Source organism: Meriones unguiculatus, chromosome 21 (assembly GCF_030254825.1).
Source record: "Meriones unguiculatus strain TT.TT164.6M chromosome 21, Bangor_MerUng_6.1, whole genome shotgun sequence".
Classification (NCBI taxonomy): Eukaryota; Metazoa; Chordata; class Mammalia; order Rodentia; family Muridae; genus Meriones; species Meriones unguiculatus.
In genome coordinates, this window is record NC_083368.1 from 46,176,039 (window position 1) to 46,203,447 (window position 27,409).

The window sequence follows — 27,409 nt, forward strand, 5'->3', positions numbered from 1 at the left end:
GTATAAGGCCTTTAATCTCTAAATGCAAAGCATTGCTATTAAAATATTTGTGCGTGACCATCAGACCGGGGAGAGTGAGTGGATGGGGTGCGGGGGAGGGGCCGAGGCTTCTTCAATGCTTGTTTCAAACTCAACTGCACAGATGCTTTCTGGGCCACCGCACTGTGCGTGCTCACAGCACCCACCGCCTGGGCGCAATCACAGCTGCCCTCGCATTCTTTACTACCACCCTGCTCTTCCTTCATCCCCCTCCCCCAGCCTCTGTCTTTCCTCTTCTGTTACCTTCATCGTTGTTAATGCTCATTACTTTCCTTCTCTTCAGGTCTTAGCTGGACTAGTTGGGTTTAGCAAGAAACTAAAGAGGAAAGATGCCTTCTGGTCATGATCATTCTTCCTGGCCATTGCTTAAAGGATTAGTTGATAATCAGTGAAGTTGAGAATAATTATTCCCTTTCAGTAAGGCCAATTCATCTACTGACCCCCTGTCATCAGATTGCTTGGGTCTTCTCTAACACCACTCTGGGATCACATCAATGCTTTCCATTGGAAGACAGTGGTTTGAAGCATGTGTATGTGATACATAGGCACATTTAGGTTCAGCAAGGAAGCATTAGAGATCCAGCTGAATGAAGGCTAAACTCAAACATTGTTTCCTTGAAGGTCTGCTAAATCACTGATCTCTGTTAAGATGTTCAGACAGAGGCATCATTAAAAATATTTTTTAAAATGAAGTATACAACACTGAGCTAGATGTAGCCCTAAAGACCCATAACTAAAATTTAAGCTGGGTTTTTGTATAGTCTTATAAAAATTAATGTATAGATGCTCTTGTGGTCCATATACTTTGCTCACTATCAAATCACAAAAATTTAAAGCATCATAAATATTTGAAACCCCAGGAGAATGTGAAACTTTGTTTTGTTGTAGATAACAAAGAAAAACTAAAATTTATTTCATGGATGTTTCTTACAAAAAAAAAAACCAGAAAGACATATAAAATATGAAACATATATAGCATTAGTTTATTAATCTTTACTAATTTTAAATATCAGTAGCAGATATTAATAATTAATACAACGACTAATTGCCCTGTAGTCGTTGTATTTTTAATACTAATTTAGAGTTGCACTAGTTATCTTTCCTACCACTGTAACAAAATAGTGACAGAAGCAACTTAAGGGGGGTAGAGTGTATTTGGTTTTGAAGATACAGCCCATCACAACTGTAAAGGTGTGACGGCGGCAGTGCCTCATGACTGCGGCAAAGGGCTGAGGCTACTCTGGGTAGATCAAGAAGCAGAGCTAGACAGAAAGCAATGTCTGGACACAAACTTCAAGGTCCACTCTCCAATAGCTGGTTTCCTTCAGCTGGACTCCACCTCCCAAAAGTCCCTCAACTACGCAGAACAAAGCCACCAGCTGAGGACCAAGTGTTCAAACACAGGACCCTGTGGGGAACAGTCTCACAACCAAACCGTAAGAAATGTATTACTTCTTCTCACTTTTGTACAAATTCACTAACTTATATAGGTTTTAGATGTTTGGGTTTTTCTTTTGACTCATTTCAAATAGTTGAAACACAGACATGTGAGCACTTACCTTTTGAATATGCCTGTCCCTGCAGTGTCTGCTTGCTGTAGAAGCATCCATGCCCACGTAATCGAAATAGCTAAGCAAAGTACAGAGGAAAGCACACCCAGCCCCCACTTTTCAATGAACTTCATGACTTTATTCTTCAACACAGAGGGCCACACCTTTGCTCTCCCACTGTATTTAATTTAAGATTGGTACTTGGTATATTGCCTCCCACCTCTGGATTCTAAGCTTCTAATACCAATCAGCAATTTCTACTAATTTTTTTTTATTTCATGAAATTAGTTTCTTTGTTGAAACAGTTATCAACTCATATACAGATTTCTTTCCAATAAACATTGTTTTGTGGCTGATAGGAAGCTGGCTAGAAGCACAAGGCCTCAGAAGTCATATCTTGAAAACACGCATTAAACACGAAGGTTCAGTATATTCTGAAGTATTTTAAAACCCTCTGGCTTTCATCAAGGTATATCTAGGCTTCCTGTTTCAATCTTCAAATACATTGAAGCAATACACATGCCCTGGAGACCTACTATGGGCCACAGTTTGATCTATACTAGAACTACAGGAAAGCAAATAAAATTCTAAATCTAGGCCTGGAGAGATGGCTCAGAGGTTAAGAGCACTGGCTGCTCTTCCAAAGGGCCTGAGTTCAGTTCCCAGCAACCATATAGTGGCTCACAAAATTCTAAATCTATATCTATATATAACTTGGTCTGTCTATTAATAATGTCACCTTTACTCAAATTTTTCTTCTTGAGTCCCGAATTCCAATGATTGGCTCTTTCATGACGAATTGGTCCGTGCTTACTCCTCAAGAGGAATCCTGGGCTTCTCAACATTTAAACTGAATCAATATTGTAGATGGTGTCAAAGCTCCTCTTCACGTTTGTTTACCTTTGAACAGGACTGTAGATTTTCAATTCTTATCCAAGGAGAATCCCTTTGATCTTCAAACAATTTCATGCAGGCTTCTTAGATGCCATTTAATCTGCATTTCTGTAGGACTGGATCACTTACCACAGGTCAACTGTCATCATTGATTAAATAACCTTGTGAAGAACTGTGCTGAGTGCTTCTAAGAGTCTGCCGTCTGGTTCAGCTAGGCTGAGGGCCGCTAAGAATGTCACAACTACAATGTGTACCCTAGAATCGAACCTCACCAAAACCAGTGCCTTGTTTGTGAAGTATAATGCTGTTTGACAATAGGGCATCCCTGTGATCCCAGTACTTAAGCCACCAAAGCAAGAAGATCTCATGTTGGAGGCTAGCCTGGGCTAGATAGGGAGAACCGAAGAAAAGGTGGGGGAAGGGAGAAAGGAGAGGAGGAAGAGGAAGAAGAGGAAGAAAATAAGAAGGAGACGAGGAGGAGGAAAAGGAGAAGAGGAGAATGGAGGTAGGGAGAATGATGGTAGTGGTACGGTGCTGACAGAAATTTCAGTGATCACTCGTCTCTACACAACCTTTAAGAGGTAGGAAATGTCCTTAGTCCACAGCAATCCTGATTAAGTTCCCTGGTGAATAGCAGGGGCCCTCACTGCTCTTCATCTTTACAAGCTCTTCATGCTCACCCAAACTGTTCTGTTCTGACCACGCTGCCACTCCACCTCCTCTGCCCCATACCCTCCCCTGTGATCTGCCACACAGATATCCGGGGAGTTTGCTTCACCTCTCACTCTGTTTCTCGAGCTACCAGCCTCTCTAGGATCCTGCGTTATAGAGGCCCACTCTGACCATGAAGAAACCTTTTCAAAACCTTGGCTATGGGTGCTGAGCAGGGACGGGCAAGCAAGGGTTTACAATGACTTTCTTGAAGTATACTTTCCTTTACAGAAACACACACACACACACACACACACACACACACACATACACAGATGGTAAGAAATACAAACCCAAACCACAGTAAAATACCACTTCACACCCACTAAAATGGCTGTAATTAAGAAAGTGAAAAATATGGAAAGAGGAGAAAACAAGTAACAGGACAGGAGCCTACCACAGAAGGAACCTGAAAGACTCTACCTAGCAGTGTATCAAAGCAGATGCTGAGACCCATAACCAAACCTTTGGCAGAGTGTAGGGAATCATATGAAGGAAGGAGGAATTAGTATAACCTAGAGGGGACAGGGAGCCCCACAAGGTCCAAATATATCTGGGCACAGGGGTCTTCTATGAGACTGTTTATCCAACCAAGGACCATGCATGGATATAACCTACAACCCCTGCTTAGACATAGCCCATGGTAGCTCAGTATCCAAGTGGGTTCCCTAGTAAGAGGAACTGGAATTGTTTCTGACATGAACTCATGAGCTTCCCCTCCCTGATGAAGGAGGATCAGCTTTGCTAGGCCACAGATAAGGACATTGCAACCATCCTGAAGATACCTGATAAGCTAGGGCCAGATGGAAGGAGAGGAGGACACCCCCTCTCAGTGGACTCGGAAGGGACCAGGGAGGAGATGAGGGAGGGAGGGGAGGATTGGGAGGGAAAGAGGGAAAGGGCTACAGCTGGGATACAAGTAAATGTATAAAATTTTTTAAAAATAAAAAATATTTAAAAAAAAAGAAAGAAAGTGAAAAATAGGCACTGCTCTTAATTCCATCACTCCAGTGCTTGAAAGGCAGAAGCAGGCAGCTCTCTGTGAGTTCCAGGACAGCCATGACTATGTAGAGAGACCCTGTCTAAAATTAAAAAAGGAAGGAAGAAAAGAAAATACAAGTCAAAAACCTTAGTTGTGGGAATGTAGAGTAGTATAGACACTGGGAAATAACTTAACAGTCCCTCAAAAAGTTAAAGATAGGGTTACTATAAGGTAAAAGACAATCCTTATCCTAGATTCAACACATAGGAGAAACGACAGTATATGTTCACACAGGAAGTTTCACATAGGTGCAAATTCAGAGGCAAAATGTAGAAGCAACTGAAATGTCCGTCAAGTGATGCATAAGTGCATAGACAGTGATCTGTAAATAGAGATAGTACTGTTTGGCAATAGAAAGGAGCATGGATGAATCTTAAAAACATATACTAAGTAGAAAATGCCAAACACAAAGGCCAGATAGTGTCAGATTCCATCTATATAGAATGTTTAGAAGAGGAAAATAGAGAGAGATAGAAAGTAGATTAGTAGTTATCCGAGGCCATGGAGATTAGAAAATAATTGTTTCGAGATATTGTTTTTTTTTAAGTGACTAAAAGTATTTCAAGGTTGGTGGTAGTGATGATTGCATGAATCTATGTATACTCTAGAAACTAGGGCTCTATAGTGCAGGCTGGAAGCTGTGGGAATGAAAGGAGCAGGAGGGGATTGTCACAGGATAAGCAGCCAGAGTGGGAGATGAAGCACACTTCCCAACATCCGTATGGAAACCACATGGGGAAGAGCATGCAACAGAGGAGGCGGCGGCGTGGTTAGATCAGAACAGCATGCGTGACAGTGGGTTCTCTGAAGGACAGAGAGAGGCCCCTGAAGTCATCAGAGGACAGCCAAACAGGTAGTTTAATCAGGCTTGCTGTAGACTAAGGACATTTAATATTCTTGGAGAGACTCAAGTGATCCCTAAAATTCCTACAGACCCTATAACCACCACCACCACCACTCTCCTCTCTTCCCCCTTCTCTTCCTCCTCCTTCTCTCCCCCTTCCTCTATCTCCTCAGCCACCTATCACATTGAACTGTGAGAAAGAGAGACAGAAACATTTAACGAAGTGGATAGCAACATAGATTTATTTTGTGTTAACTTACGTGCCTATGTTTTTAAACAACATTAAATTGTAGAGCTATCTACTTGAAAATAAATACTGTATATGGCAGGGAAGTTTGGTCTTTTTGAATTATAAAATAGCACAAGAAAATTATTTTGTTCACATTTACAAAGTTTCCAGGTGAAACCACACTGTTTTATTTATATATTCATGTATTTTTCCTACATCCTTTCTCAGATTCCTTATTGAGAGAGTTTATGTGGCCTAATGACAGCAATGAGCAAGTAAATTCGAATTCTTTCTTCTCCCCACCCCCCAAACAATTCATTAGGCCTATATTTTCAGGATCATTAAAGAAAAAGGTTCTGTGGTCTAAATACTAAAGATTAGTCATGGACACTGCAGAAACTCAAAAGATATTGCCAGTCTTCTATTTCATACTAATTGTTCTCAGATTGCCAAGTGATTTATCATAAGAAATAAACTTACATGCCAAATTCTGTTCTGTCCTTAGAAATATCTCCATGACAACAAAAAGCAACTCCTAATTCTTGCAAGCATTGCTTCAGGGGTATTTTGAGGATTTTAGTGGTTACTCAATTATTTAGGATTCTGGCAATGAGAGAAAGGGAGGGATTAATGATAGAAAAAGCATTCTTGGCATTTCCATACAGTGGATGTTCCTGCAGAGAAAAGGCTAATGATGAACGGAAAAGGTATTTGCATCTGTGATAAGGATGTTCATCAGTGCAAAGGCAAAGATGCATCCCGCTGTTCTCATGGCCTTCCCGCCTTCTCCTGCTGCCCACTCTCTGTAACACCCGTTCTAGCCCCGTAGCATTGCTAGCTTGGCTAGTAGGGTATTTGTTCTATCAGTGCTCATTTACACAGAGAAACCTTCTCTTTAGGCACCCTTCACTCATGCAACCAAGGTTACTGAAGCAAGGACGAACTGGCAAGCAGATGTGTTGTGAAAGCTCCTCTATCTTCAGCTCCCTAGTGGTCTTTGAGACTTCTGACTTGAAGCTTCATATTGGTCCGTACTCCAGGGCTCCATGAGCCAAGCAACTGGGTGTTTAAGAGGTAGTCAAGCACACAGATTCTGGCATTAGGTAAAGTCTCTAGGAAAACCTGCACTTTCTAGCTAAATTCTCCCTTGGATTCTATTGAAAGCAAAAACAGTACGTAACGTCCAGAATCATTGTGAAGAGATACCCGACCTAAGCATAGCGCCTGACTCGGTTACCTATGAGAGGATGCTGTATGTGGTGTCTCCAGCTGGAAACCATGAGAAGGCAAAAACAAGTCAATCAGCCCAAGCCCAGGCATGCAAAGAGCCTTCTTATAAAAACAAAGGGAAAGCTTAATCGTTCCTGGGAAGCACATATAATCAGATATGTGATAAAGTCAGAGATAACCGTCTAGTAATTAAGGAGGGATTGCTTATTATAGATACGAGAAATTCTAAACCGAGCAAGAAAGTTATATATAGAGTTGCCATAAGGCTTAGCAGTTCCAGTCCTGACGTATCACGTGACAGCAGTAGAAAGAAAGCGAAACGTATCATTTCAAAGGGTTCTCGGAGATGATCATTGTCATGTAAGAGGTCCAAGGAGTGTGGAAGAAACCAAAAAAAACAGGTGCAAAATGCAAACATCCAAGAGCTGATCCATAATCATCAAAGAGGTGAAAATCACAGAAATCTGAGTATTAAGACAAGCTGATGTATCTCAGTTTGGGTTTTATTGCTGCACAAAACACCATGACCAAAAAAGCAAGTTGGAGAGAAAAGGGTTTTTTTTGTTTTGCTTTGTTTTGTTTTGTTTTGTTTTGTTTTTTTGGTTTACGCTTCCATTTCTCTCTTCATCATCTAAGGGAGTCAGGACAGGAACTCAGTTAGAGCAGGAACCTGGAGGCAGGAGCTGATGCGGAAGCCATGGTTTGCTCAGCCTGCTTTTTTATAAAACCAAGGACCAGCAACCCAGGGGTAGAATCGCCCCGCCCCCGGCCTGGACCTTCCCCACCAATAACTAACTAAGAAAATGCCTCTCAGCCAGCTCTTAGGCAGGTTATTTTCTCAACCTAGGTTGCCTTCTTTCAGATACCCCTAGTTTGGGTGTCAGTTTTACCTAAAACTAGCCAGCATACTGATGTTTATGCTTGGTTTTGACTTATGAGTGAGAAAAGGAGAGTTTGTTTGTTTGTTGTTCATTTGTTTGTTTGTAAGTCTTTGTATTCAAAGTGAAGGTGAAGCCATGGGTTGGAGAAGTACAAAGAATGAGAAGAGCTAAACACCAACGGAGGTTTAAGATTGCAAAACTGAATAGCTAAATCCAGGTCACATACTCTAAAGGTTTGAGCTCTTCAGTGTCTGATAGGTGAGCAGCCCAGAGGAGCAGGTAGGAGACTGGAAATTGAACTCTACTTTGCCCACTGAAGTCACAAATGTGTATTGGACCCTAAATGTAGAAAGTAACAGTAATTTCCATTCTGACCACATGACCCTTGAGCCATCATTTAACTTCTGTGAAAATAATAGCCACTCCAATTAATGGAGGTGTTTTGAACCTGTTGAGTGTTTGGAGTAGTGCAAAAATGTCATGATGTTTAACTTTTATGGCTCAATGTGCATTTGGTTAGTTTTTCTATAATGGTTCACCCCATGAGTACAAACTAAGCTCTTGGAAATCTTCCTAAATTGTTTTCAGGCTACTAGGCTTCTTTATTGTGTTGAAGAAGGAAAAAAAAATGCCCATTTCTCCTCAGAATATGTTTATCTTGCATGTATTTGAGTACAAAGCACTGAATCACTACTCTCACCTGCACTCCTGTTTTGTGAATGAGAAAACTATGGTCAGGGAGTGGTTTGGTTTGCTTTTGGTTTGCTTTTTGTTGTTGTTGTGTTGTGTTTTCATTCTAAATTCAGGGGACCCATGGTTGTCCCAGGACTTCATATGGCAAACCAGTGCCCTTTGAAAATACAACTTTTTTGGAAAACACAAGTTTCTTGGAAATGTTGGGCAGTTTCACAGTAGATGTGAATCCTAAGGCTGAATCATCCTCTTGCTGCACAGCCCCTTGTGCAAACTGATGACCTACTTAAGAAACTCTCTGAGCATACCCAAACCCTCCTGAAGTCTGCAATCAGCTAAGATAACATCCCTGATCTTATCTCTCCAGGGGTCTGTCTCTGATGGTTCATTGTCACTGGATTCTAGAAATAGGAAGGAGGAAAATTGTATTGCTGGGCACTATCCCTAATGACAAATCACCGAGAGCAAGAATAACATCATCTCTCCAAATATGTCATTTACGTGTTGTTAAGGACACCAGACCTTATTTTTAAAGCCAGGACAAAATGTGGAACTTTATTTGTAATATAAGTAAAAGCATATCATAAGACAGTATAGTATATGTGTGTATATGTATGTACGTATGTATGTGTGTATGCGTGTATATGTATAAAACCAACATTGAATTCAAATGGCCAAAGTCTATTCCAACCTCAAAAGATCCATAAATACAGCTTCAGGGTAACAAAGCTGGAATCAACCCCAGGTTTCCAGACTTCCTATCCTCTACTCTGAATATAACATCAATGAAAAGTGCCCCAAAGGGAGAATTGAAAGGACAGATTACAGAAGAATCCAGAAACTGTGTAGCTATGAAGTGTCTTCCTCCTGGGGAGACTTGGCTCCTCCAGTTCCCCATGGACTTGTAAGGATTGGTTTTACTGGGCTGGCTGATTGAGGGGACGATCTCTTTCTCCAGAAACTCCTTGAGACCACAGGCAAAACATGAGGGTTCCTGGCTTCAAGGCAGGAGATGAGGCGATGTTGTACTGGTGTCTAACAGGGCGAACTGTGAGTCTTTAGCTGGAACCCTGGTGTACTCTCCTGTGCTTAAAGCGAGTCTGTTGGAATGAGTGTTTGTTTTGTTACTCAGGTCGTGCTCTCCCGAACCTCACTTTTCACCCCTTATGTGAACTTTCTCCTGGATTCCCATCCTGTATCTCCAGAAGTCATTGTTGAACATCCATCAAACCAAAATGGCTACACTTTGGTTGTCACAGGGAAGAAGGTAAGGCCTATTTCCATGGAAATGTTCATGGATAAGGTTCTTCTTGAATGGATATTGTGTGTGTGTGTGTGTATGTTATTGTTGTTGTTGTAATAACCCCGCTCTGAGCCTTAGATTAATACCTTTCCATTTAGTTCTTTCTTGAGTCTTCCAGAGAGTTTCTGTAGTAGAGCTATCTCCTATTCAAGGGACACTAGGTCTGAGAGGTCTTCTTTAGAATGTGCACTTCTCCTTCAGTCCTGTTTCTCAGTGAAAACAAAAACAAAACAAAACAAAAAAACCAAAACCATATAGAATGCAAATTACAGTCCTAACAGCAGAACCCCAGAGCAGACAGATGAGTCCTGGAGACACACACACTGGAATTTGACCCTCCAGCCAGTAATCCCTTTTCTTCTCCAAAGGAAGGTGTACATGTTGATACCCGAATGGTATGCAACCTTACGTACAACTTTCCAGGGATTCTAGAGTTTCCCCTGAAGCTTATTTTAGTCTCTCCTATTCTGAGACCATCTCAGACGGTCCACATGTCTCTACTCTGTAGAATCTCTGGCATTGTAGGACAGTGATTCTGGACCAGGACAGTGATGTTATGGTTGGTGGGGGAAGGAGGTTACTTTGTCCTGCTCATGCTTTCCTGGTGTTCACAGCCCTGCCTCAGCCTTCTAAGTAGCAGCTATCTCAGGTGCACTCCTTATCATGTATGTTCCAACAGTAAAAGAAAGAGTTTGACTTTTTAAAAATCACCTAAAACCATTATCACGGGATTTTCACATAGACTCGATCTCTATTAGACGCGGTCAACTGCTATTTATTTATAAGTTCACTTTTCACAAACCCAAACCCCTCTAGAAGCTCTTTCTGTCCCTTTCCTTGCAGATCACCAAGATTCCACTGAATGGCCTGGGCTGCGGGCATTTCCAGTCCTGCAGCCAGTGTCTCTCTGCGCCTTTCTTTGTACGGTGTGGCTGGTGCCACAATCAATGTGTGCATTCCAATGAATGCCCCAGTGGCATGTGGACTCAAGAGATCTGTCTGCCAGCAATTTATAAGGTAGGACTATCTGCCAGCCATCATGCATATTTTCTTGGTAAATGCAAGTTCCAAAAAAAAAAAAAAAAAAGCAAAAATAACTTTATGTGGTGGACACCAGCCGATGTCCCCTCTTTGGTTGTATAATTGTATGGCAAGACATAGTTCAAAAAGAGACAAGTGCCCATTGCTGTTGAAGAGCCCAGCTCCTGGCGGGGAAGGCAGCCCTGGCATTGCAGCCATACTCCAAGTGCCGCCTTGTTTAGGCAGGGAGCAGTTTGCCACTATGAAAATCTGTGATAGTCTTTTAAAAACCTCTTGGCCCATGTATATTTTGCTTGAAAAAATATTTCCCAAGCGAGGATCCAGTTTTAACTTTTCTGTCTGCACGCAGAGCAGTTTGACTTTAGTAAATAGTTCTTGTGAAAGATTCAAGTTAAAGGTCTGGGTCACCTGGTTCACTCAAGTAAACAAAGTGGCCGAGCGGAGACCCAGGCTGGAGCGCCTGACTGTTTCCATTTAGTTACGGTTTAGAGTGAGATCTGCAGTGGGTAGCTGGGTTTTCAGTAAAAGCGTTTTCTGCTAGGTGTGATTGCCAGTTATCAAGTCTAGGCTTGACCAGCCAGAGAATGGACGGGAAGCAGTAAGAAAGCAGCCATGAATCGGCACTGTGCTGTTTAGTCTTCTTTTAAGACTTACACACAACTGTATAATTTAATAAGCAGACCGTCTTGGCAATTTCAGATGCTAGAAACTTGAACTCTTTACAGCCTGACAGCTGTGTGTGTGTGTGTGTGTGTGTGTGTGCTGGGCACACACAATTACATCAGAACAGTTTCCTTTCAAAACTAACCACGTTAGTATTTTTAAAAGCAGGCTGATAACATGTCCAGTAACAAAAACATTTCATCTTGGCCAATGTGCTTCCCTTCATTAATCATCAAAGTGTTGTTAAAATAGTTGGAAACAAAGTAAAGAACTTAAAGTTTTCCAGACCCACGTAGTCTCTCATACAAGCCTTCCTCTTCCCTGGGCTCTCCGAAGGCCAGCATCCACAGTTGGTGACTATAAAAAGTTGACGCGTACCATACACAAGTTGGTAAGGTGTGGGTTACACAGTAGAAGGAAAGTAGCAGGGCAGCTGAGTCTATAAATCCGCCACCCCCACCCCCTTCGTCCATAGCTGTTAGGAAGATTTCATGCCGTACTAGACCGTGACATTGGGCATTCTAACTGAAAAAAAAAAATAAATAAAAGACAAATTGTTCCTTTCCTTTTCTGCCTTAAACTCTACGGGCACAAGTCTAGCTGATGTGTAGAATTTCACTTTCAGATACTACACACTAACCTGCTTCTCAAGGTTTGTGGCATTCAGGGGCCAAGGTTCTTTGCAGTTTCAGAGATGAGTGACTTCAGGATTTTAAAATCCAATCCGTTATTTCAAATGTGCCATCTGATCTCATGCTTCAAGAGCGATGAGAAATGTTCATTTTTGAAAAGGAGGGGCACTTTCACAATATATTTATTCTGAATTTACCTTATGGAACTGAAGACAGTCTTAGTCGAACTTTATCCCAGATATGGAGCCACAGCAGCCCAGGCAGCCCTGCATTGCCATAAGCACATTTGTGACTTTATTTTTCCTGCTAAACCCAGAAGGTGGCTTTGGAAGTAAAATTTAAGTTTCAGTGTTTTCTGCTTTTTTTTAACGCTTTCTCATATTTTCTCTTAATGGAGGGCACTAACATAATCCTAAAGTCCCAATGGAATGAGCCCAGCAGTGATGTGACCTTTCATCTGTGAAAGGATGGGGCTGCTTCATGGTGGTATCTCCCCAGCCAGACAGGTGGGAGAGCCGGCTTCTGTGGCTTTATGCGGGACACTCATTTCCTGCCTGGAGAGTTTCTCTGCACTTCAGGATAACTCGGTTTGCCAGCCCATTGTTGAGGCTAGGCAAGGGTGTGTGGTCTAGGGCAGCTTCCTTCCTTTTGCCCTGGAAGAGGGACAGTTCCTCCACAAGCTGCTGGGACAGTGTTCAGCTCTGAGAACGCTAAGCAGAGCTGCCCTTCAGAGCCCTGCGGGTAGGACAGGTTTTGTAGTCACTGTGCCTCCCGCCAGTGAAGCCGCTCAACAACGCTGTGTCGTTCTTCAGTGATTGCCAAGTCCCTCTGCCTTTTCACAGGAAGGGACAGCGTGCTGAGTGGCAGGCTTCAGTTTTGGAGCAGGCAGAGGGCTGGGGGCAGAAGGATCTGGCCCACACTGGTTTGGGCAGCTGTTTAGATGGGGAAAACCTCCTTAGAAGGAGCAGCAGCTGGGTGTCAGCCTTGGCCTGAAGAGTCCTGGGAGAGAATGTATCTTCTCTTCTGCTGGATTTCTATGGCCATAATAAACAGATTTTCCCCCCTAGCAGTTCTCATTTGGCTAGACATAGATGAGGTAAATTTACATGAAAAGCAAAACTGTGTAATGGATTTTTATGGGTAAAATGGCGATTATAAAAGCATTAAGCTAAGACTTTAGAGGGGGTTTGGTAACAAGGGTGAGTTAAGACATTGGTTTGTAATTGTTTACTTAGGAAGGATGGGAATGTTTGCAAATTTCAATTCTTCTGAAAGTCCTTAGCTGTAAGACTTGCTCCCGCCAGGCAGTAGTAAATGCCTTTGGCTGGCTCTGGATCACCTCGATCTTCACACTTCATTTTCCCACCATTGTACTTTACAGCACAATTTACAATATGTCCCCCAAAAGAGCATTTCCTTTCTCAATTGTCACACAGCTCCCCGGGAGAAGCTTATTTTTAACTTGGAACTGTGTTTTTGCCTAAAGAGTTTTAGCCTAGGAGCGATTGTCTTACAGACGTCATAAATGCCTCATGTTATGGTATATCATGGCTGCCACCATCTTATTAGCAAGTCCAGGGTTCACTTTCAACACACAAAAAATGAGCCTACTATTCACTGAACTTTGCACATGAAGAAAAACATCTTTAAACCGATGCAAAATAATAATTAGGAAAAAATACCACGAAAATGGTTTGAGAACCTGTTATTATTTTTTCCAATAGAAATAATGTATTTGTATTAAATATTACATAATTTCATGTATGTTGTGTATCAAATAGTCACCATATTAAGAAAGCAACTAAAAAGATTATGTGGAAATATGAATTGTTAGACATGAAGTAAGGTCAGAGAGTTGAAAATTTGCTCAGCAGAGCACCTGAGTTGTAGTCCCAGTCCCCATATTAGTTGACTCTGAACCAGCTGTAATTCCAGGACCCGGGGATCAAATACCCTCCCCTTGCTTCCAAAGTCAATGTGGTCACCTGCACAAACCCATGCAGAGAAACGTACACACATGGATTTTTCAAGAGAAAATATTTTAAAAATAATACATGGTTTGCTTGATTTCCACAGTATGGAAGAAAGGTCACATTGTGCTGGATCTTCCTGTAAGTCCTGTGTTATTCCTATAGGTTTTCCCTACCAGCGCACCCCTTGAAGGAGGAACAATGCTGACCATATGTGGCTGGGACTTTGGATTCAAGAAGAGTAATAAATTTGATTTAAGGAAAACCAAAGTTCTCCTTGGCAACGAGAGCTGCACCTTGACCTTAAGCGAGAGCTCGACAAATACGTAAGGAACACGGAGATGTTGCTGAGCTGAGCTTGGGAGATAGACTTGGTTCTTTAACTAGCGTTTCTAAAATGAAAAAATACATTGTTCAACATGGTGACGCGCAAATTCTTAAGGGTCTTGACTTGTTATAGCATTTGAAGGTTCGTTTGATTCTCTTCTTGTAATATCAATTTTATTAAGATACTAGGAGAAAAAAACGGCGACATGGCCTACGTGAAGAACAGTTCAGCACACGCGCATTGCTTTTTGACTTGTTTGCGTGACTTAATTTCATGCAGAGTTGGAGTTTAATATTTGTTTTTGTTTTGTGTGTTTGATGCGCACCTGCAAATGCGGTCGCATGTGTAGCATTGCGTGCAGAAGTCAGAAGACGTCTTTGGGAATTTGGTCACCTTCTTCCACAGTAGGTTCTGAGGCTCAGAATCAGGTCATTAGGCTTGTCTGATAAGCGCTCTTCTACCCTCTAGCCCAGAATCTAGGAGTTTTAAAACTACCAAAGCAAAAACTGGGCAAATTGTGCAATTTGAAAGAGTGGCCCTGCCCCTTCAGACTTCAAACGTTGTCCTCAAAGGCCTCTCATGACCTTCAGTAAACAGCTTGGCAGCTCTCCTCTCTTCACAATTCACCTGCTGGTTCTTGGAACAGTGGGGAAGCCATGAATCAAATCAAAGAATTTTGAGACTCTTCTTAGATGAACTTAAATTTAGATACAGATAATATTGATTGGCACTCTGCGATCTGGGCATCGCCGAAATCCTGGGAGGTCTCAGCTCCATCCTTACCTGAAGTTAAGAGAGCTGGGATGCAGCCGAGCCGAGCCAGGGATCAGAGCTGACAGACCTCACATGCAGCTGTCTGATCAAGACCTGGGCCTACTCCACTGTATTCTACATATCCCTTCTAAGTCTAAATTTCCCTGTGACCGGGTAATCCAGGAATTGCTTGTTATGTTGTAGTAGCAACAATCAAATTTGTTACAGTTGAATCTTTGAGGTTGAATCTGTTCTGTGGAGTACATATATCTAATATAGGTTTTATTCCAGGGTCATAAAAGACCTTCATATATCCACTTTAATGAAACCAAAACCAATTAATGTCAAGCCTGCTAGGCCAAAGACAAAAGCAAGTTCCCTCTAGAAACATCCTTTGTGCCCCAAAACTCTTAATTATTGCAATATGAATTAAGATCTTTTAAAGAAAAAAAAAAACACAATTCATTCTCCCTTTTAGAAGTTACTTAATAAAACAAATTATATTTAAACTTTATATATACTATATGTATTATGTTATATATTAAACTATATAAGATTAATGATAAAAATTGGCACTGTTGGTGGCTAAGGAGATGCCTCAGTTGCTGATGTGCTTATCAAGCTAGTGTGAGGACCTGAGTTCAGTACCCACCCAAATAAAAAGCATAGTGGTGCTCACAAGTAAGCCAGCACTGGGGAGGCAGAGACAGGAAGGCTCCTAGGGCTTACTGGCCAGCCGCTCTAGCCTAATCAGAGATCTCCAGGTCCCAGTGAAAGAGCCATCTCAAAACCAGGTAGTTCCTGAGAAATCACATCTGTGGTTGACCTCTGACTTCTACACGCAAACTTGTGCCCCCAACATGACAGAATAATAAGAAGTCTATGGGAGACTGTCACAGTTTCATTACCCTCTGAGTGATTTAAATAGATCTGTGACAGCTCTCCTCATGGAGGTAGAGTTGTTGGCATAAGTTGACGAAAAGAGTTGGCTTGCTCAGAGCTGGCACGCTGCTTCACATGCTGCGAGATAACAGTCATTTTCCTACACGTGCCAAACAACCACATAATTTTTTTACAGGCTTAGGTTATCGTGTACTTCTTAGCCCGTGAAGTCTGCAATGGTGAGGTCTGAAGTTTCCTACAGCGATCGATATAAAGTTTGGCATAACTTAACTCTACTCAAAAAATAGAATTATGTGATTTTCAGCCTCATTGCTTCCATGAGACTGAGCTTGCTCTTTGGAGTCATGAGCTCACAGTTTAGGGCTGGTGCCCCATCGCAACAAGCAGCCAAACCAGAAAAAAAATCAGAAAATGCGTGTAGATGTGGTGTGTTACGCTCTGCTGTATTGTTTTGTTTTTCAGGTTGAAATGCACAGTTGGCCCCGCGATGAGTGAGCACTTCAACATTTCTGTAATTATCTCAAACAGCCGAGAGACAACACAACACAGTGCCTTTTCCTATGTAGTAAGTCCAAGCTGCTTCTAGAATGACCTGGGATGTTTGATTTTTTTTTTATTTCATCTATATAAATGATGGAATTAACCAGTTGCTTTCTGGTTTTGCCACCCATTCAGAATCCTGTAATAACAGGCATCTCTCCAAGTTATGGTCCTCAGGCTGGAGGCACGCTACTCACCTTAACGGGAAAATATCTAAACAGCGGGAGTTCTAGACACATTTCAATTGGTGGGAAAACATGCACTTTGAAAAGGTATTGCAGATTTTTTGTTGTGTTAATATCTATACGTAACACATCAAGACAAGCCCTTTTCCATTTGTGCAGAGGATGGTAAAAATGTTTATGTATGATTCTCACCGTCTCAAAGACATCTGCTTTTTTTTGTTGATTTTCCTATCCTTCCTTTTTGTCGCTTAATCCTCATTCAGAGTTTTTTTCTGGCTATCCACTCCTTTATTGTGGTGAGTCTTACCCAGGCTATTCAATGAATTTGAGACACTGGTCATTGGCAATACCTCAAAATAAGCATTTCTATCAAGATTCAAAACTAAAGAAGATATGTGGAAGGAAGAAATGGGTGAGGTTAGATTTTGGAAGGTAGTTATGTTTCTCCCAAGAGCTGAAGGAGCATAGTTTACTCAAGTACCAAATGTACTTTGAAGGTTACTTCAACTGCCAAATGTTTTGAAATCACGGATGGCCTTTTGACAAGGCGAAGGGTGAGATCTAGTTGGATGTAAACAGCCTACACCCAGGTTTCTTCTAGACCACCTCAGGAAACTCTACCAAGTTATATTTTTTTGACTTACAGATATACTTTTGGATTATGTATAATGCTAATAAGTAATGACTGCTTTTTATTCTTTTTCTTCCTTTCTTTCTGTTCATTTGGTTGGTTTTTGACCAGTGTATCGAATAGTATTCTCGAATGCTATACCCCAGCCCAAAGCGTTTCTGCTGAGCTTCCTGTGAAACTGAAAATTGACTTAGCTAACCGGGAGGCAAGCAGTTTCACTTACCGGGAAGACCCCATTGTCAATGAGATCCACCCAACCAAATCTTTCATTTGGTAAGTAAAAGTTTCTGATAGGTAGAAAAAAATGCAAGAACGTAAGGGTGATTTAGCGAAGGAACACTGAAAAGGATCTCCATTTTATCCCTCGCTTACATGCTGCTGTGTTTCTTCTGAAGCCACCTTTCCAGTGGGAAATTCCATCTAGGTTGAGGGGACAGTTTGACCTTCTTGATGGTACTTCATGCCAAGAGCCATTCTTCCCACTCTTCCTATCATGGAATGCTTGGCGCCACATTGTGTGTGCGCCTATGTCATGCGTTTGCCTGCAGGTCAGCTCTCGGCTGAGCCGCAGTTCCTGATAGCAGCATTGCATTTCCCTTTCATCATGTTTTGGGATTCCTTCACACTCATTTTCTCTCTGCACCAGACTCTGCTTTACTCGGTATCTCTCTGGACTCAGTTCGGTGTCTCCCGTTTCCACTCACTCTACCAGTCTAGTAAAAATAGCCACGTACATTTTTCTTTGTATTTTTCAGAGGAAAAAAAAAGCACATTTCCCACATTTAGTCAATAAAATGTAGAAATTTCTACAGCTTGTAAAATATATTTTTTTCTTTAAAATACTCTCAAGTCTCCAGAGACGTGGTACCTCTGAATCATACTCAACTCTAAGTAGACCTCTAACATTATCAGTGAGTATAAGACTGAGCCTTTAAGCATTTGGTGGAAAAGCTCTGAAGACTTCTGTTTTCTATTTTATTTTGCCAGTGGTGGAAGCACAATAACGGGCATTGGGAAAAACCTGCATTCAGTCAGCATCCCAAAGCTGGTGATAAGCGTCCATGAAGTGGAAACAAACTACACAGTGGTAAGTCCTCAGAGCGGCCATCCTGATAGGAGCTCTGCCCCTGCCACCAGGCTTTCAGGGCACAGGGATAGTCTGTGTCTTTAATATTCCCTAGTAACCTGCAGCAGAGGTCAAATGGTACTTCTATTCAACAGAATCTTGAGCTGACATTGTAAACACACACACACATAAACACACACGCGCACACACACAAACATTTACATACCAATGAAGACCTTCAGCATGAGGCGGCAGTTTTCAAATTTGTTGGTACAAATACAAACTTATCTCAAGTGAGGGTCATCTGGGAAGAGCGAACCACAACTGAGAAAATGCCTCCATTGGATTGGACTGAAGGCAAGTATGTGGGGACATTCTGCTGATTTTTAACATTGGAGCGCCCAGCCCACTGTGAGTGGCACCATCCCTAGTTGGGTGCTTCTGGAAGGGAGAGGACAGGCACCTTACCAGGAGCCCAGAGAGTAAGCCAGAATGTAGAATTCCTCTGTGGGCTTTCCTGCAGCTCCTGCTTCCATAGTCCTTCCTTGACATTCTGTCTCGGCTGTCCTTAGTGATGGAGTGTGAGCTGTGAGTTGTGAGATGAAATAAACCTTCTCCTCCACAAGCTGGTTTTGGTCGCAGAGCTTTGTCAGAGCAGTGCAAACCTAAACAACACAGTGAATTTCTCAAGTGAAAGAAATATTATGACAGACATTTTTATGAATGAGAAACACAGATACTATTTTTAATCATGATTATGTATTTTTTATGTTCTTTGAATACGTACTACATGATGCCAACAAGCCAAATGATATACACAGAAAAACATAGTGTATGTATACATATTATAGATCAGTGTATTTCTTGCAACAACACATATATAATAAAAAATATTTTGATGAAAGAAATTATGAAATTTTAAACTGGTACATACCTGTTGATAAAAAAAATATACAAATTACCACACCTGCCCTACCTATGCATCCTAGACTTAAAGCCTATTTTCTTGCATCTCCTTACCAATGTTCTCATCTCTTTCTTAGCACACATGGGATGCTAATAAAATACTTTTATTAAATAACATGAGAGTATTGTATACTATATTGTCTCTTAGATGTCAGTGGTATTTTTCATTTCTCTGTTTCTGTTTTTATTCGCAAGCTCAACCATAATTAAACCTTAAAGGTGATGGCCCCATCTGTTCTCTTGACTATTTTACATGAAGGTTGGCATAGTGGTGCATGTCTGTAATCACAGCATCTGGAGATGGGGACAGAAGGATCCAGAGTCTAGGGTTGGCCTTGGCTGTATAGCATGATAAAGACCAGGCTAGAGCTAAATACAACCCTGTTTCAAAAACAAAACCAACCAAACAAACAAACAGTAGTCACTAGACCTAAAAGGGCTCTATTACTTTGTTGCTGTTTATCAGCTATGAAATGCCACACTCTAGTTGAGCACAAGCACTCAACTCAGAGCTAAGGCCCTAAGGGCCCTGTCTCACATACAGTCTCCACTGGGCAAGTGGTAGATTGAATTATAGCACTTTCTTTGAAACTCCGCCATCCAATATTTCTTAAGAACTAAAGCCACTCTGTTCCTTAATTACAAAAAGCAATTTGGGACTAAAAATGTCAAGCTAAATCACCAAATAATAAGGTCATCTCAAATGAGATTTCTCTTGACCCTCTCAGTCATCCACATTGCATCACCTCTAACGAGTGTTATTAGATTTTTATCATATTTCCGAGAGATGATACTCCAGGGAGTCACAGCATGAAGTTAAGGACCTTGAAGCCAATCCCCACACATGGCCACAAACAAAGTTAGAATACCACTGCTATTAATTTAGGACACATCAGTTCTCCACAACCAAGATACGATTTTACTTTAACCGAATAAAAATAACAGTAACCCTCTTTGGTGTTGGCATGTGACTTCTTAAGGTTGGGTCTAAGAAATGATTCATTTACTGAAGATAATGGCTGAGCTTGCTTTCATCTCCCTTACCAAAAGATGACATATAAGATGACTCTTAGCTTCAGCCATCTGCTTGCATTTAAATGTTTGCTTGAAGCCTTCCAGGTGCCAGAAATAAGGAAGGTGTACCCTAAGGAAGACTCAAACATCTATAGGAGATAAAAGTTTCATCTGTCTACACACCTGGAAAGAACAACTTCTATTGTTTGAGTCGGAGACACAGCATACAATAACTGTATTGGACAGGACTGAGAATTTCAAGGGGTGCTCTGCTATTTACCCTGTCATTATTTCTCCCTTCACTGTCATGTCTAAACACTGCCTTATGCAGAGATATATGCTCCTTACCTGTTCCCTGTGGCTTTCAGAGTCTAAAGCTGACCATGATGGATTGAGCCCATTTACTAGTCAACAAATGAAAACTAAGGGTCAGGTCTGACACAGATAAATATCTAGCCACAATAATTTTTTATTTCAATAAACTCAAAACATTAAAATATAAAAACAGTTAACTTAATGAAATGTAGATTAATTTGTTAATACATGCTGTGTCCCAGATCATTTTGTGGTTTCTAGGTTCTTGTTTTTATAGAGAGAATTATTATGGTAGCAGTGAAATCTTTCATTACTGTTTTACAACATGATAGGAATAAGTAGCTCTTAGCACTATGACATTATATTTTATAAAAACTAAATATTGTACTATATTTTATTCATGTTTTATCTGATTCCAACATACATTTTAAAATATAGAGTAAGTTATTTTTAACTTTTATTAATTGTGAATAAAGTGTAATTAATAGACTAAGTTTTAAAATTATTAAGAAGAAAATATCACACAGCAAATTCTGTGCTTTTTATGTATATCCTGAGGCCTTTTGCTATTGTGGGCATAAGTAATTGTTTTATCTCCAACTATGCTTGTCAAAGAAAAGGAAATCTAAGGGATGTTGTTGCCTGTTTGTCTTTTCCTTGGGGGAGAAACACAGCCTTTTGACTTTAAATATACTACTTTGTGTGGCTGGTTTTAGTCTAAGTACAATTAAGAGGAAACTGCATTTTCCAAAATTCCATAAATCAGACTTTCAAAGAGGAAGATTTGAAATGAGAGATGAAAGGATATAAAATAATAACCACAGAGCCTTTGTAACATGGACAGCATTATTTAAAGACGCTGAAGAGTGGAAAAGAAACAAGGCTCGGGGTGACGATAGTGAGCATTGATGTTAATGCCCTGCTTGTTATCACCCAACTTTATCCCTCAGATGTGTGACCAGACTACACAATGTTTTTCAAGTTCAATCTTTATCTAAAAATGGTGGTGGCAGCACACACCTTTAATCCCAACACTCAGGAGGCCGAGAAAGGTAGATCTCTTAGTTTGAAGCCTGGTCTACAGAGTGAGTTCCAAGATGTCGAGGGCTACACAGGGCAACCCAACATGACACCTCCCTGTAGGAATATCCCAAACATTAAATGAGACTGATTTTGTGAAGTATCTTGAAACTTGACGCTTACCAATAAACACACTAAGAAGAGTCCATGGACGTTGTCAGCTGTGGTTGGTGTTGACCACATGGAGCTTTGCAAGTTACAATGCACCTTGCCATGAAGCATTCCACATGTGAAGAACACTTTTCAACCTTAACTACTAGGTGAGGAAACTGAGTTTCTGAGTTGATGCCCTCGCCTTACTTCATATAACTTAAAAAGTCGGATCTGAATCAAAGGATTTCTGACTTCTCCAAGTCCAGCCCCTGTTCACCCATAGTTTCTTCATGAAATGAAGAGGCAGAAACTGCCTTGTTGTTCTACGGAAAATTACATGAAGGAGGGATGGGCCAGCCACAGCTACATCAGTAAAGCTTACGTTTGGGAAATTTTACACCCATCTTATGTGTTCTTGGGGTTAGGAATCTAAATGCAAGAACATTTCTGACAATCAGTGTGTTCTGAGTTGATTCTAAAGTTCTGAACTAACCATGCCATATCGATGTTGTGTCCTGCTGACAGTGGGAAACTCTGTCTTCCTTGTAGGCATGTCAGCATCGCTCTAACTTAGAGATCATCTGCTGTACCACTCCTTCACTGGAACAGCTGGATCTGCAACTCCCCCTGAAGACCAAAGCCTTTTTCCTGCTAGACGGGATCCTTTCCAAACACTTTGATCTCACTTATGTCCATAATCCTGTGTTTAAGATTTTTGAGAAGCCAGTGATGATCTCAGTGGGCAATGAAAATGTACTAGAAATTAAGGTAAGAGTTGCTTAAAGTACTCTCTTAAATGAACTTGAATTGCTCTATGGGCTTCATAGCCTTGTGAATAGAGTCATTGTTTTGTTCAGTGTATCTTATACTACATCAGTAAATATCAAAGCCCTGAGAATAAAACTTTTTGGCACGAGACTAAAAGATAAGTGCAATTATACATTGCTTTTTAATGAAGCATTTAAGACCCTTCATTGTGTATATATTAAGAAGGAACAAATGCTGAACATAAATCTATCAAGCAGGCTCCCTGTGATGCTATCGTGGTGATGTGTGATGGCGCGCATTGCCTTCTGTGCTTCACCTAGACGTGCTTATTAGAAGACAAACAGTAAGGGCTGTGATGGTGAATGCATTAGTTGCAGTTTTGTATTTCCTTGTCGGATATAAAGTTTTATATCTGTGTGCAGTCGATTGTGTGGGGAGGGAATGCCATGGCAAATATTTGAAGACCAGAGGTCAACTTTCAGAGTCGGTTTTTCTTCTTGTTTCTGTGGCATTCTTTCTCCCCCCTTTCTCCCTGCATTCTCTTTCTCTCTCTCTCTCTCTCTGTATAGTTTTATTAACTCTGAGAATTTCATAAACACATGGTGAATTCTGATCATATTCACTCCTCACTCTTCCCTCTAACTCTTCCCAGATACCTTCCTACCCTGTCTCAACCTCATGTCCTCTCTTAAAAATAATAAGAACCACCTACCAAATCCAACTTGTGTCTCCCATAGAGCCATAGACCAAGGGACAACCACTTGGGAATGCACTTGTGGTCCACACTCTTTTTAAAACAATCAACTGGCTTTCTCCAAAATGCCTACAAGTGTCAATGCCTCCCTAGTTAAGGCTGCAGGCTCATGTATGGGTTCAGTGCCAGCAACTGTGAGTTCATGAATGAACAGTCCTGACATCTCCAGAAGACACTGCTTCTGCCCAACCTCTGCCTCTTAACAATCGTTCTACCCTCTCTTCCAAGATACGGTCCCTAAGACTTGGGGAGACGAGGGTGACACAAGTGTTCCATCTGCGGCTTAGCACTCTACTGACGCTTACTTTCTGCACCCTGACCAGTTCTGAGTTTCTGTATTAAACACCACACAGCGCGACGGCTACACTAATCTGTGAGAATAGAGATAGAAGTTTAGACAACAGTTTAATATTATGCCTGTTGAGTAAAATAACAGCAGTGGGTTCACCCCCAAAGAAGCTGTCAGCTCTCCAGTCATGGGTTCTTGGCCACATTTTACAGTACCTTCCGTGGAGCAGGCAATGAATTCTCTCTCCCTGTTTCTACCCCTTAGCTTAGTAAACCACAAGTTTCTGAGCAATTCTCTCATCTCTGCCTCCCCAGCTTGTAGGAGTAACTGGGAGGATCTAGATGCATGGCCCAGTGTTCAGCCTTTCATGTGGGCCTTGGGGATTTAACTCGCCTTTACCCACTGGGCCATTTCATAGCTGTGGTCAAATCTAAGTTGATTTATAAGCTGAGTCCCACCATGTTGGGAATATAAGAAGTATTCTATCAATCAAGTGCTATCCACTGTGTAGTATTTCATGCCGGGTTTGCTTAGTTATTGTACAAAATTCAAGAGTGAGGGCTGGTGGTTGTGTGAGTGTGTGCATGGGTTTGTTCGTGCTGCCAGTAAAGATCCCTCAGAGCCAGGTAGGCTAGGGTTTGAGAAGCAGTAGAATAAGCAGAACAAAAACATGGCAGGATGAGGACTCCAATCAGCTTCCTGGTGTTATTTCAGTCATTTCTACTTCAGATAGTAAGAAAGCTAGCAAAATGATCAAGATTTTAGCTTTCCATAGTTCACCCAAATAGCAAAATATTCATCCCTCACAACCTGCTGTTTGAGACATTGAAAATGTTTTCTCCCGGAAAAAAAAATGTGAATGGAAACGTGAACAAACACAAACAGCGGAGTAACCCTTCCACAGGTGTGAGGTGGGTGGCATGGGTCAGCTGCATCTGAGTGACATTTACACTGAAATAGTTCTGCTTTTTCGGGGAGATTTTTATCTCCGAACAAACCCATGCACACATTCACACTCACACAATCACCAACCTCACTCTTGAATTTTGTACAATAATTAAGTAAACCCGGCATGAAATTAAATGGAAGCCTGCTTCACTGAACAGCATGTTTGCCACACCAAAGTTCTTTCATCTGCTTCTTTAATTGGTTTTAGAAAAAGAGAAAGGGCTTTTATCACTTCTTCTTTCTTTCCCCAATAAAACTAATCTAGTGTGACCTTTTGCTTCCAACAATTAATGTTTGCTGTTTGAAAGATTCTGTTTGTTTGTTTTTTTGTTTTTTTTTATGAAAACAAAGGTTTGTGTGCAAATAGTTTTATGTCAACCCCCCCCCAAAAAAAAATATTTTCCTTCTCCTCTGTCTACAATGGACAGATTAGAGATTAAGTGGTTCTTTACTTACCCTTTCGAACCCAGTGTTTGATGGAAGAGAAACTCCTTTCTCTATAAATTAAACAGCTGTTATTCAATGTCCTACAAAGTTGTTGAACCAAGAGAAAACATGACTTGACATCATCCTAAGTCTGTTGATGGCATTTTGAATATGGCCCAAGGTCCCTGGAGATGAGCACAAAGCGGTCCTTCTTCTTCACTGTATAAAGTTCACTCGGTTTCTCTCACATGTCTATAGCACTTACATGTCCCAAAGCTGTGCTCCAGTGGGGACAGTGCAGTTTAGGGTGATTATTTTAGTGTCATGATTCACTCTTTGCACATGCTCCATTTTATGTAAGTCTAGAAAGAAATATAAAGTATACGAATGATCCCATTTGCTGTGGTGGTAATTTAATCCTTTATCAATTTCTTACATTAATCACTCTGAACCCTCCAACTCTCCTGGACACCCAGTAGGGTGTTTTTGTTCAAAGAATTTCTTGTATTTATCCCACTGCCATTCAAACATGAGTATTTGCCTCCCACAAGTGACAGTTCTATGGTGCTAGAGTGTGGCTTGGTCGTAGAGCTGTTATCTAGCTCAGGACCTAGGCTCAATCATTAGTAAATACTACAAAAAGAAAATATTAAAAAAAAAAGTGGGAGCTGAAAAGTCAGTGGTTAAGAGTCTACTGCTCTTGCAGAAGACTGAGTCAGGGTTAGTTCGCAGCACCCATGCAGAAAGCCTCACAACCACTGCCAGTTTCAGGGGATCCCATTCCCTCATCTGGACTCTGCTGGCACCACACTCAAAATACCTGCACCAAGAAACACACACTTGCACATAACAAAAGAAGAGAAGAAGTAGGGGGAGGAGATTGAAAGTTAGAGCCTTTCAGAGGCCTTCTGTGGTAGGCTCCTGTCCTGTTCCCTGTTTTCTCCCTTTTCTGATGTCCATCCTGTTTACCTTTCTGAGTGAGGATTGATCATCTTACCCAGGGTCCTCCTTCTTGCTTAGCTTCTTTAGGTGAACAGATTTTAGTATGTTCATCCTATATTGTATGTCTAATATCCACTTATGAGTGAGTACATACCATGTGTGGCTTCTGGGCTACCTCACTCAGGATGATCTTTTCTAGTTCCCACCATTTGCCAGCCACAAGAGGACCAAATATTGGTCACTCTTAATGATAAATAGGAATCACGGAGATGTTAGAGGTAGTTCACATCCATCAGGACTACTTGTGAACAGTGTCATAGAGTGAACTTTGACACTTTGGGAGGTCACAGTGGGTTTCCCATCAACAACAGTACCCATGTTTATAAAGGGTTTTACAGTCGACACAAGGTTTCTGGTTTATGTTATTTGATTTAAATCTTATGTGGACCTTCGAGGTCTGGAGGTCAGCAAGTATTGTCCCCATTAACAAATAAATAAACAGGCTTCAATTAACTTTAATTGTCTTGGGGTCCCCCATGGAGTAAACAGCAGTACTAAAACTTACATTCAATATTCCTGAGCCCAGATTCCGTGAAATTCACCAAATGACAATGTTTCTCATTATTCGCTTTAATTTAATGAATATAAAAGTACTTTTTATAATAAAGAAAATTTTTATTATGTGACATAGAGATTCTACACACTTATTTGAGTGAAGCAGCTCTAAACATTTTTAAGTCATTTTGTTTTAATTATGCGTGTATGTGTCTGTGTGGGGTGTACTGGTGTGACGGTGGATACCCGTGGAGTCCAAAAGAAGATAAATCCCCAGGAGCTAAGAATATAGGCCATGGTGTAAGAATGCGGGTGATGGGAGCTGAACTCAGGTTTTCTGGAAGGGATAGTAAGTGCTTAACTACTGAGCCGTTTCTCTAGCCCTACTCTAAATTTTCTTCAAACATCTAAAATTTGATTAGAGAATCTTTATGTTTTCCCTTAGTTGTCACTCACTGGGTGATAAGTAGGTTTTTCCATCAGATAGAATTTGCTTAGCTTTGTGACTTTGTCCCTTCTTGAAGCTTAGCTCTCTTCGTGTAAATCAGCAATGACAAAATACCAAGAGTCTTTATAGGAAAAAATGAGATCATTGTAATTCTGAGTTGCTCATCGTGTATAAAGGATTGAAGCTCTTGCTTCAATTTTGTTTAGAAACCTGTATTTTGACACTTCAGTGCCTACAGAACTGAGCTGATTTTGTAAACATACTCTTTTACTTAATAAATAGTTAATAATCAATAATGGACGTTTTAAAATTGTTTCCACAACTCAATAGAACTACATTTACTTTGAATACAGAATTAAACTGCATCTATTTTTTATTGTTTCTTCTCTGATACTAGTTCCTCCTCTATATTCATGGCTGCTGGGATCGCTCCTGCCACACCTGTGCTCAGATTCTGTCTGCTTTCAGCTTTAGAAAGAGTCTCCTATACAATGCTGTTGGTAACATATATTCCATATGTCGGCGCTCTTCATGTGTTCCTTCATGGTTGCGAATCCGAAAGAATTCAGTCTTTCTGCTGCTTATTCCTCTGTTTTAACATCCAAAAAGGCTGCAAAGGCAGAATGAAAGTCCTACAGAGGGACATGCATTGTGGGCTTCCCTTCCCCCACCCCAGCTATTAT

At 41.0% G+C, this 27,409-nt stretch overlaps 1 protein-coding gene across 2 annotated transcripts in view; it reads left to right on the forward strand.

Moving 5' to 3' along the window:
• Positions 1 to 27,409, forward strand: part of Met (MET proto-oncogene, receptor tyrosine kinase) — a 114,134-nt gene that overhangs the window by 56,315 nt on the left and 30,410 nt on the right. For both annotated transcript variants that reach the window (XM_060374043.1, XM_060374044.1), the window contains exons 4-11: positions 9,246 to 9,380; positions 10,260 to 10,433; positions 13,888 to 14,048; positions 16,169 to 16,271; positions 16,382 to 16,518; positions 17,174 to 17,335; positions 18,050 to 18,149; positions 22,146 to 22,364. In XM_060374043.1, the coding sequence (XP_060230026.1) occupies positions 9,246 to 9,380; positions 10,260 to 10,433; positions 13,888 to 14,048; positions 16,169 to 16,271; positions 16,382 to 16,518; positions 17,174 to 17,335; positions 18,050 to 18,149; positions 22,146 to 22,364 (1,191 nt within the window). The remainder of the gene's footprint in view (positions 1 to 9,245; positions 9,381 to 10,259; positions 10,434 to 13,887; positions 14,049 to 16,168; positions 16,272 to 16,381; positions 16,519 to 17,173; positions 17,336 to 18,049; positions 18,150 to 22,145; positions 22,365 to 27,409) is intronic.